Genomic DNA, 12,612 nt, shown 5'->3' with positions numbered 1-12,612 from the left:
TTAATTCGGATTCCCGTTCTGACGTGTCAATCGAGGGCTTCCTCTTGTACCAAGACAAAGCCACATTCAGGGTGTAGGAGCAGTACCATATATTCTGTCTGGCTAGCATCTAGCTTGATGGTATGAATATCTATTTCTCCTTCCAGTAAACAAATTCTCTGCCCTTCCTCTATTCCCCACTCTGACCTTTGACTTCTTTTCATCTGCCTATTACCTCTCCTGGGTCCACTCCTCTTTCCCTTTCTCCTATAATCCTCTCTGCTCTCCTATCAGATTATTGATCTTCCCCACCCACCTGGCTTCAACTATTACCTTCCAGCTAGCTTCTTTCTTCTCCCACCTTCTGGTATCTTCCTCCTTCTTTCTCAATCCTGATGAAGGGTCGGGGCCCAAAACATTGACTGTTTATTCATTTCCATAGATGCTGCCTGACCTGCTGAGTTCCTCCAGTGTTTTGTGAGTGTTTCTTTGCGTAGGGCTGTGATGGATTCCAGGCTGCTTCTGTCACAAACTGTTTCTGGAAATCAGCAACAACAGATGCTCCTTGGAATACCAGGACCTAACTTGCATTGGAAATCAGTTGACCCACGCACAAGCAAGATGAGATTTGTCACAAATTTCAAATTTCCAGAGTGCAGGATTTAACATAAATAGATCATAGTTATGGGGGTGCAGGGACTACTGCACAGGACCGAAAGAAGCTGCAGAGGGTTGTATATTTAGTCAGCTCCATCTTAGACATGAGCCTACAAATTACCCAGGACATCTTCAAGGAGCAATGTCTCAGAAAAGCAGCGTCCATTATTAAGACCTCCAGCACCCAGGGCATGCCCTTTCCTCGCAGTTACTATCAGGTAGGAGGTACAGAGGCCTGAAGGCATACACTCAGTGTTTCAGGAACAGCTTCTTCCCCTCTGCAATCTGATTCCTAAAGGGACATTGAACCCTTGGAAACTACCTCACTATGTTTTGATATATAGTGTTTCTGTTTTTTGCATGATTTTTAATTTATGCAATATACGTATATGGAATAAGATTTACTTATTATTGTTATTATTTTTTTTCTATATTATGTATTGCATTTATCTGCTGCTACTAAGTTAACAAATTTCATGTCACATGCTGGTGATTCTGAATCTGATTCTGTTCCATTCTAGAATAATTAACATCAGGTGTGAGGCACAGACAGGAATTCCACCACATTTCCTGATGTCCAGGCATTCCGCTACTGCCAACAACAACTTTCGGTTCTCTTCTTATATTATCAGCTTCTTATTTTGATAACTTCCCTTAACAAAACTTGCAGGAGATGGGTTAAGTAAAGCAATGCAAGTCTTACCTAAAGCTCCAAACTGAGTGTCAAGTCCCAGAGTGAGCAACATTAAGAAAAACAAAGCGGACCATAGAGGTGCCCATGGCAACTGTGCAAGGGCCTCTGGGTAGGCGATGAAAACCAAACCAAAACCTAGACAGCGGATAAAATGGAAATGGTGCAGTGATACATTGGCATAACAGTACAATAATATGTGACTTACAAAATAAAGAGAATTGGAGTGGTGATCTTAACTGCATTTTACAGGAGAACCATTGAGAGCATCCTCTCATGTATAGTTTAGAACACAAATTTTATTCCAAGCATTGATGAAGAAATCACTTATGCCACACTGTCTACTTACGAGGCAAAATACTGAAAGTGTAGAGTATAATGATAATATAAATCACTGGCACAATATTAAAGGGCAATTCTGATCTAAGAGTGAAAAGAGACACTAAGTGGGTACATTTGTGATAATATGACACAACTAATTTTACAGGGCCTTAGCAAATTTCTCAGAAATCTACTATTGCATTGTGGGAAGCATTGTAGCCAGGTTTCATATAGAGAATTCCCACAAAATGATATTGAACAACGAAGTTAATTTGATTTGTGTAAACCTATGGTTAGTGCTCAGTAGTTTTTTGAAGGGGTCTGTTGTCACGTTTTGTATATTATTCGGTAAGAATGATGGAGATGCCTAACAAGAAAAGCAGTATCTGAAGACATAGAAAAACTCTAGCTCACATTACAGATGGACAGCTAAACGGTAAAACTGGTCAACTCTGCTACAAACAAAAAAAGAGAGAATAATATGAAATTGTTGGCCTTATAACAATTACAGCACGGAAACAGGCCATCTCAGCCCTTCTAGTCCATGCCGAACGCCTAGTCCCACTGACCCGCACTCAGCCCATAACACTCCATTCCTTTCCTGTCCATATACCTATCCAATTTTACTTTAAATGACAATACCGAGCCTGCCTCTATCGTTTTTACTGGAAGCTCATTCCACACAGCTACCACTCTCTAAGTAAAGGAATTCCCCCCCCTCATGGTACCCTTAAACTTTTGCCCCTTAACTCTCAAATCATGTCCTCTTGTTTGAATCTCCCCTATTCTTAATGGAAAAAGCCAACCACGTTAACTCTACCTATCCCCCTCATAATTTAAAATACCTCTATCCAGTCCCCCCTCAACCTTCTATGCTCCAAATAATACAGACATAACTTGTTCAACCTTTCCCTGTAACTTAGGTGCTGAAACCCAGGTAACATTCTAGTAAATCTTCTCTGTACTCTCTCTATTTTGTTGACATCTTTCCTGTAATTTGGTGACCAGAACTGTACACAATACTCCAAATTTGGCCTTACCAATGCCTTGTACAATTTTAACACTACATCCCAACTCCTATACTCAATGTTCTGATTTATAAAGGCCAGCATACCAAAAGCTTTCTTCACCACCCTATCCACATGAGATCCCACCTTCAGGGAACTATGCACCATTATTCCTAGATTATTCTGTTCTACTGCATTCTTCAATGCCCTACCATTTACCATGTATGTCCTATTTGGATTATTCCTACCAAAATGTAGCACCTCATACTTATCAGCATTAAAATCATCTGCCAACTTTCAGCCCACTCTTCTAACTGGCCTAAATCTCTCTGCAAGCTTTGAAAACCTACTTCATTATCCACAACACCACCTATCTTAGTATCATCTGCATACTTACTAATCCAATTTACCACCCCATCATCCAGATCATTAATGTGTATGATAAACAACATTGGACCCAGTACAGATCCCTGAGGCACACCACTAGTCGCTGGCCTCCAACCTGACAAACAGTTATCCACCACTACTCTCTGGCATCTCCCATCCAGCCACTGTTGAATCCATTTTACTACTTCAATATTAATACCTAATGATTGAACCTTCCTAACTAACCTTCCGTGTGGAACCTTGTTAAAGGCCTTACTGAAGTCCACATAGACAACATCCAGTGCTTTACCTTCATCAACTTTCCTCATAACCTCTTCAAAAAATTCAATAAGATTTGTCAAACATGACCTTCCACGCACAAATCCATGTTGACTGTTCCTAATTAGACCCTGTCTATCCAGATAATGATATATACCACCTCTAAGAATACTTTCCATTAATTTACCCACCACTGACAGGCCTATAATTGCTAGGTTTACTCTTAGAACCCTTTTTAAACAATAGTAACACATGAGCAATACACCAATCCTCCAGCACCATCCCCATTTCTAAAGACATTTGAAATACTTCTGTCAGAGCCCCTGCTATTTCTACAATAACTTCTCTCAAGGTCCTAGGGAATATCCAGTCAGGACCCAGAGATTTATCCACTTTTATATTCCTTCAAAGCAGCAGTACTTCCTTCTGTTTAATCAACATAGTTTCCATCACTTCCCTACTTGTTTCCCTTACCTTACACAATTCAATATCCTTCTCCTTAGTGAATACCGAAGAAAAGAAATTGTTCAAAATCTTCCCCATTTCTTTTGGCTCCACACATAGCTATCCACTCTGATTCTCTAAGAGACCAATTTTATCCCTCACTATCCTTTTGCTATTAATATATCTGTAGAAACCCTTTGGATTTATTTTCACCTTACTTGCCAAAGCAACCTTGTATCTTCTTTTAAGCTTTTCTAATTTCTTTCTTAAGATTCTTCTTAAATTCTTTATATTCCTCGGGCACCTCATTTACTCCATGCTGCCTGTATTTATTGTAGATATCTCTCTTTTTCCTAACCATTTCCAATATCCCTTGAAAACCATGGCTCTCTCAAACTTTTAACCTTTCCTTTCAACCTAACAGGAACATAAAGATTCTGTACCCTCAAAATTTCACCTTCCAATGATTTCCATTTCTCTATTACATCCTTCCCATAAAACAAATAGTCCTAATCCACTCCTTCTAAATCCTTTCGCATCTCTTCAAAGTTAGCCTTTCTCCAATCTAAAATCTCAACCCCGGGTCCAGTCCTATCCTTCTCCATAATTATATTGAAACTAATGGCATTGTGATCACTGGACCCTAAGTGCTCCCCAACACATACCTCCATCACCTGACCTATTTCATTCCCTAACAGAAAATCCAACACTGACCCTTCTCTAGTTGGTACCTCTATGTATTGCTGTAAAAAACTATCCTGCACATATTTTACAAACTCCAAACCATCCATCCCTTTTACAGTATGGGCTTCCCAGTCTATGTGTGGAAAATTAAAATCTCCCACAATCACAACCCTGTGCTTACTACAAATATCTGCTATCTCCTTGCAAACCTGCTCCTCCAATTCTCACTCCCCATTAGGTGGTCTATAATGCACCCCTATAAGTGTTACTACACCTTTCCCATCCCTCAATTCCACCCAAATAGTCTCCCTAGACGAGCCCTCTAATCTATCCTGCCAGAGCACCGCTGTAATATTTTCTCTGACAAGCAATGCAACACCTCTCCCTCTTGGCCCTCCGATTCTATCACACCTGAAGCAATGAAATCCAGGAATAGTTAGTTGCCAATCACACTCCTCCTGCAACCAGGTTTCACTAATAGCTACAACATCATATTTCCAGGTATCAATCCATGCTCTAAGCTCACCCACCTTTCTTACAATGCTCCTAGCATTAAAATAAATGCATTTAAGAAATTCTCCACCTCTTCCTCTCTGTTTATCTCTAACAGTACAAAGAACTTTACTGTCTTCTTTTTCTTCCTTCTCCTATACATCTGTTCCTACACTTTGGTTCCTCTCCCCCCTCGTATCTAGTTTAAATCCACTGGAGCCTCTCTAGCAAACCTACCTGCAAGAATATTTGTCCCCCTCCAGTTCAGATGTAAACCATCCCGCCGGAACAGGTCCCACCTTCCCTGGAAAACTGCCCAATTATCTATCAATCTGAAGCCCTCCCTCCTGCATCATGTCTTCAGTCACGTGTTGATCTGCACTGTCTTACTATTTCTAAATCCACTTGCACGTGGCACTAGTAGCAATCCTGAGATTGCTATCCTGGAGGTCCTGTTCTTTAACTTGGGACCTAGCTCCCTAATCTCACCTTTCAGGATCTCCTCACTCTTGCTACCCACGTCATTGGTCCCTACATGGACCACAACATCTGGCTGCTCACCCTCCCTCTTGACAATACCGAGAACTCGATCCAAGATATCGCGGACCCTGGCACCAGGGAGGCAACAGACCATCCGGGATTCTTGATCTCTTCCACAGAACCTCCTATCTGTCCCCCTAACTTTCGAATCCCCTATCACTACTGCTCTCCTCTTTTCCCTCCTTCCCTTCTGAGCTGAGGGTCCAGTCTCGGTGGCAGAGATGCAACCACTGCAACTTGTCCCTGGTAGGTTGTCCCCACCAACAGTATCCTATCCAAAATGGTATACTTATTGTTGATGGGAACAGCAGCAGGGGTGCTCTGCTCTTCCTGTCTGTTCCCCTTCCCTCTCCTGACAGTCACCCAGCTACCTGCCTCCTGACTCCTAGGGGTGATTATCTCCCTGAAACTCCTGTCTATTTCTGCCTCTGCCTCCCAAATGATCCAAAGTTCATCCAACTCCAGCTCCAGTTCCCTAACTTGGTTTGTCAGGAGCTGCAACTGGATGCACCTTTTGCAGGTGTAGTCATCAGGGACAGCTGTGCTCACCCTGACTTCCCACATACTGCAAACGGAGCACTCGACTGCCCTAACTGCTGCTTCCATTACCGACTCCTAAGCTAATTAGATTAATTAAAGGAGCTTACCCAGCCTTACCTCACCTGGAGTGAAGCCCGTACTCAGCCTCTGCTCACTTTTTAAATTTTCCTACATATCTCAGAGGCTGAATTTCACGCTCTTGCACAGTCGTGTCCCGTTCAACCTCGCCACTGCCTGTTCTCGCCGAAGCCTGATTGAGTCAAAGCCATCTCACTCTGCCGTAGTCCACTCCGACAATGGCCACTATGATGAATATGACATTGTATCATTTGATCACAATGTACCCAGAAGGAAGTTGAGCTGCTGTTTCTGTCAAGCTCAAACAGTACAGGAGGCTACTTAAAGATACAGATCACTGCAGGAGTGGGATGTAAAAGTAAAGTAACTGGTAACTGAATTATAAGGTCACCTCGGTAGACTTCATGGAGGTGCTCTAAAAACTGGTCACCCAATCTACATTTGGTTTCTCCAGTGTGCAGGGGACCACATTGGAGGTGGTTGAGGAGAAGTACTTCTGGGCCCATCATTTTCTAACTTCCCTGATTTCCTCACTTTTCCATGAAAAGCAGAATAAAGCTGAGCTGAAGATGCAGAAAAAAGTCTAACTATTCAAGTTGCCATTATAGTAGTAGTCAGAATTTCTGTTTGTCTCAAGGAATGGGATATCTGACGTGGATTAAATCCCTTAATGCAATTTGGACTGAGAGGTCCCTGATCCATCAATCAATACAGCAAGCCTGCCAGTGCCTGACACGATGGGCCTGACTCAGCAGTCTCTAAAATAGACTTGCTTTGTACATAATCTATGAATGAAGAAGCTGGTCACCCAATCTGCATTTGGTATCTCCAGTTTGGAGGAGACCACATTGGAGGTGGTTGAGGAGAAACACTGCTGGGCCCATCACTTTCTAACTTCCCCGATTTCCTCACTTTTCCATGATTAGATTCCATTTCTGAAAATTGAAAACAGAATAAAGCTGAGCTGAAGATGCAGAAAGAAGTCTAACTATTGAAGCTGCCATTATGGGCGTAGTCAGAATTTCAGGTTTTTCTACTCAGGAAGTAAGATTTCTGATTCAGAATCAAAAGCATAATAATCCCACGTGGATCCATGCTTCATCAACCTTCAGCACAATCAAGCTGACACTGTAGGTACCTGACTGAGCAACCTCCGAAACAGGCTTGTTCTGTACATGAGCCATGTGTCCAAGGATGGAGAAGATGGCAAACCCAGCAAACACACTTGTGGAACAATTCACAACACAGACAGTGATGGTGTCTCTGTAACAGTTGTTGTGGAACTTGTTGTAGGATGAGAGGGTTATTAAACTTCCCCAGCCCACTGCTAGCGAATAGAATATTTGTGTTGCTGCATCTTTCCAGACCTGGAGAACAGAAGATACAATTAATGCAGAAATGTTTAACAGTTTACATGCAATTAACATTGCAAGAGATAAATAAGAGTCTTCAGTATATCAATGTGTTATTCTAGTACATAAATTTAAAGACTGAAGGCTTTAGTACTGAAGTGCACATGAAGCTGGAATTAGTCATTAATCATGTAGAATCATTAGAATAACGCCAAAATACTCTAAATGCAGAAATCTAAGGCTTGGGCTCCACCATCCACCACTCCACTCATCACTTTGTAGTGTCCTTTTGCTGTCTTCCTCAACACTCAGATCCATTCAGAGGTGTGAAGATCCTGCAACTCAACTGTAGGCACAAAGAAAATTTGATACTCATAGCCCAGGAATCATATCTATTTTCTAAATGTAGTGACATATGAAAGATGTAAGTATCAGGATGCTTTTTATTGACACAGCTTAGCATTCTAGACAATCATCACCTCAAAGTTAATCAATAAGATTCTAGACCTTGGCTTCAATTCTCATGTTGTTCAATTGGATCCTCCATTAGCACAGGTGCACCACAGGTTGTGGTGCTCAGCCCCTGCTCTAATCTCCTTACACTTGTTTTTTTTTTAACTTTTTTATTGAGTTTTCAAATAATTACAGAAAGAAAAAGAAAATATGTAAAAAAAATATATACCCTTCCCCCCTCCCCTTAACCGCTCCCCCCTAACATCCCTATAGAAAAAAAAGAGAAAGAATGCCTGAATATCGGGAGATCCCCACATACTCCATGGAGTTCGTAATAACTTTAGTATATATATTAATTTCTTTCCCCAAATAACCAATTATTTTATCTTCGGAGCACCTATATATTTAATCCTGTCTTTTGCAAATAAGGGCACCAAATTTTGAAAAAATGTTTCATATTTATCTCTTAAATTATAAGTAATTTTTTCAAGTGGAATACAGCTGGAAATTTCATTCTTCCAACAATCTATACTTAAGTATGCATCTGATTTCCAAGTAACTGCAATAGCTTTTTTGGCAACTGCCAGTGCAATTTTTATGAATTCTTTCTGATATTTATTTAGTTTGAGTTTCGGTTTTATCCCTTCAATATCACCTAGTAAGACTAATATTGGATTATGAGGAAATTGTGTTCCTGTATTTATTCCAGTAAAAGTCTTAAATTTGTCCAAAAAGGTTGAATTTTAGAGCAAGACCATGTAGAATGTAAAAAAAAAGTACCAGTTTCCTGGTTACATCGGAAACACTGATCCGATAAATTTGGATTTAATTAATTTATTGTTTTGTGGTGTAATGTATAATTGATGTAGAAAATTATACTGCACTAATCTTAACCGAACATTTATGGTATTTGTTATACTATCAAGACATAGTCTTGACCAATTTGTTTCTTCAATTTTAATATTCAAAACACTTTCCCATTTTTGTCTTGACTTATGGACTCCTTAATTGCCTGTTTTTGAATCAAATTATACATACAAGATATAAATTTTTTAATATTTCCTTTTTGAATTAAAGTATCTACATTAGATTTCGGAAATAACATTGTTTGACCTAATTTTTCTCTTAAATAAGCCCTTAATTGGAAGTAACAAAAAAGAGTGCTGTTTGATACTTTATATTTATTCTTTAATTGATCAAATGACATTAATATACCTCCTTCAAAACAATCTCCTATATATCTAATCCCTTTTTGAAACCAATTATATAAAAGTTGATTATCCATTGTAAAAGGAATAAGTCTATTTTGAATTAAATATCTCTTTGCTAATAAAGATTTCTTTGTCTCATCATCAACATTTATCTTATTCCATAAGTCAATCAAATGCTTTAATATAGGAGATTCTTTCTTTTCCTGTATCCATTTAGATTCCCATTTATATATAAAATCTTCTGGTATATTTTCTCCTATTTTATCTAGTTCTATTCTAATCCATGCCGGTCTGTCTCTCTCAAAAAAAGATGCAATAAATCTAAGTTGATTTGCTTTATAATAATTCTTAAAATTTGGAAGTTGTAACCCTCCTAGATCAAATTTCCATGTCAATTTTTCCAACGATATTCTTGACATCTTACCTTTCCAAAGAAACTTCCTCACATATTTATTTAACTCTTGAAAAAACTTCTGGGGTAGTTGTATTGCTAGTGATTAAAATAAGTATTGTAGTCTAGGGAATATATTCATTTTTATGGTATTTACTCTACCTACTAATGTTATTGGTAATACAATCCATTTATCAAGATCTTCTTGAATTTTTTTCAATAATGGTAAGTAATTTAATTTATATAACTTCTTTATATCATTATCAAATCTTATACCTAAATATTTTATACCATTTTCTGGCCATCTAAATTGAGTTATTAATTGACATTTACTATAATCTCCTTTAGTAAGAGGTAAAATTTCACTTTTATCCTGATTTATTTTATAACCTGATATTTTCCCATATTCTTCTAATCTATAGGATAATTTATGCAACAAGTGAAATGGGTTTGTTAAATGAAGCAGAACATCATCAGCAAATAAGTTAATCTTGTATTCTTCCTGATTAACTCTGAAACCCTTAATATCTGGGACCATTCTAATTAATTCAGCTAATGGTTCTTTCGCCAACACAAATAAAGCAGGTGATAATGGACAACCTTGCCTAGTTGACCTTGTTAACTGAAATGATGTTGAAATTTGACCATTTGTCACTACTTTAGCTTTGGGATTAGTATTTAAGGTTTTAATCCATTTTAAAAAAGATACTCCTAATCCATCTTTTTCCAATACCTTAAATAAAAAATCCCATTCCAATCTATCAAATGCTTTTTCTGCATCTAAAGCAACTGCCACACTCATTTCCTCCCTCTTTTGCGCCAAATGAATTATACTAAATAACCAAGTTACATTATCTGCCGCTTGTCTATTTTTAATAAATCCTGTTTGATCCATATGTACTAATTTTGGTAAGTATTTAGATAATCTGTTAGATAAGATTTTTGCTATTATTTTATAATCAGTGTTTAATAAAGAAATATGTCTATATGATGCTGGCTTTAAAATATCTCTATCTTTTTTTGGCAATACTATTAAAATAGCTGTTGAAAAGATTCTGGAAGTTTATGCGTTCTTTCCGCTTGATGTATTAACTTCATAAAAGGAGGAATTAATAAATCTTTAAACTTTTTATAAAATTCAAGCGGAAAACCATCTTCTCCTGGAGAATTATTACTTTGAAGTGATCCTAGGTCTTCTTCGACCTCTTACAATGTAAAAGGCATATCTAATCCCTTCTGTTCTTCTGTATTTAATTTTGGAAGAGTTATTTGTGATAAAAACCTTTCTATCTTGACATTCTTATTTTGTGATTCTGATTTATACAACTCAGAATAAAAATTCTTACAAATTTCTTTAACTTCTAAAGGTTTATAAGTAATTTTATTTACTCTTGTTCGAATTGCATTTATTGTTTTAGAAGTCTGGTCTGTTTTTAACTGCCATGCAAGAACTTTATGTGATCTTTCACCTAGTTCATAATATCTCTGTTTAGTTCTCATAATTGCTTTTTCTGTTCAATATGTCTGAAGTGTATTATATTGTAACTTCTTATTAATAAGTTGTCTTAATTTTTCTTCTGTCATATTTCTTTGAGATTCGTTTTCTAATTTTGTAATCTCTTTTTCCAATTGATCTATTTCTATCATATATTCCTTCTTCATTTTAGAAGTATAACTTATTATCTGACCTCTCAAATATGCCTTCATTGCTTCCCACAATATAAATTTATCATCAACTGAATGTGAATTTATATCTAAAAAGAACTGAATCTGCTTTTTCATAAAATCACAAAAATCTTGACGTTTTAGGAATATTGAATTAAATCTCCATCTATAAATTGATTCCTCTTTATCTATCATTGTCATTGTCATTATCAAAGGAGAATAATCTGACAATATTCTTGCTTTATATTCCATATTTTTCACTATCTTGAATATTTGTTGATAATAGGAAAAAATCTATCTTTGAATATGTTTTATGTCTATTTGAATAAAATGAATAATCTCTTTCTTTTGGATTAATTCTTCTCCATATATCAATCAAATTTAAGTCTTTCATCAATGATAGAGTTAATTTTACTACTTTTGATTTTGTGACAACCTTTGTTGATCTATCTAAAACTGGGTCTAGGCAAAAGTTAAAATCTCCACCTATTAATATTTTGTCATGTGCGATAGCCAAATTCAAAAAGACCTCTTGTATAAATTTTACATCATTTTCATTTGGTGCATAAATATTCATAAGAGTCCATAGTTCTGAAAAAAAATTGACAATGTATAATTACATATCTCCCTGCTGAATCAATTAATACCTTTTGAATTTTAATTGGTAAATTTTTATTAACCAAAATTGCAACTCCTCTCGCCTTTGAATTAAATGAAGCTGCAATAACATTTCCAACCCAGTCTCTTTTTAATTTCTGATGTTCTATGTCTGTTAAATGTATTTCTTGTAAAAAAGCTATATCTTTTTTCATTTTTTTAATGTATGTTAAAATTCTTTTTCTTTTCACCGGTCCATTAAGCCCATTAACATTAAAACTTTAAAAATTCAGTAAATTAGTCATTATTTTTAATTATGTTACTCCAACCTATAATAATACCTAATCTTTCAACTTTCATGGTGTCTGGGAAATCTTTTTAAGATTTTCCGTGTTGCTATGTGTGTTCCCACCGATCATCCAGGCGGAAAGATAGAAGAAAAATAGAGTATAAAGGAAAAAACGAAATACCCCCCTACTAATGTTGTGAAAAAAAAAGAACACAACATTACCCCCCTCTGTTGTACGGGTCATGGCGATCACCATGATTACACATGTGAATCCTATAGTAATCGATCCAAAACTCCCCAGCCCCCCCCCCGCAACATAAAAAAGTATATATATAAAAAGAAAAAAAAACTATTCTCAATTAGAATTTCTTAAATGTCCACCACTTCCATTCACTGTCTCTATCTTCATCTTTAATCCATTACGCTTGGAAATCTCTATGTGTAATTAGCAAATAGATGTAAGTTTTTGTGCGAACTCCTCCGCTTCTCGATAATCGGTAAAAAATCTTCTTTTTCCATCCTCCAAAAAAATTATCAGTGTTGCTGGGTGACGCATTATAAATTTATAACCCTTCT

The 12,612-nt window shown here is 37.0% G+C and overlaps 1 protein-coding gene across 9 annotated transcripts in view; it reads right to left on the bottom strand.

The window, feature by feature from the left end:
• LOC132398269 (sodium- and chloride-dependent neutral and basic amino acid transporter B(0+)-like) overlaps positions 1-12,612 on the bottom strand; it is a 169,419-nt gene that overhangs the window by 45,274 nt on the left and 111,533 nt on the right. For 8 of the 9 annotated variants that reach the window (XM_059977435.1, XM_059977434.1, XM_059977430.1 and 5 more), the window contains 2 exons: positions 7,217-7,445; positions 1,340-1,465 (listed from right to left, as the gene is read on the bottom strand). In XM_059977435.1, coding sequence (XP_059833418.1) covers positions 1,340-1,465; positions 7,217-7,445 — 355 coding nt within the window. The remainder of the gene's footprint in view (positions 1-1,339; positions 1,466-7,216; positions 7,446-12,612) is intronic. The other variant, XM_059977433.1, reaches the window with a different exon arrangement.

The sequence above is a fragment of the Hypanus sabinus genome, chromosome 8 (genome assembly GCF_030144855.1).
Source record: "Hypanus sabinus isolate sHypSab1 chromosome 8, sHypSab1.hap1, whole genome shotgun sequence".
Lineage (NCBI taxonomy): Eukaryota > Metazoa > Chordata > Chondrichthyes > Myliobatiformes > Dasyatidae > Hypanus > Hypanus sabinus.
Note: the sequence above shows the minus strand (reverse complement) of the source record. Positions and strands in the feature narration are given on the sequence as shown.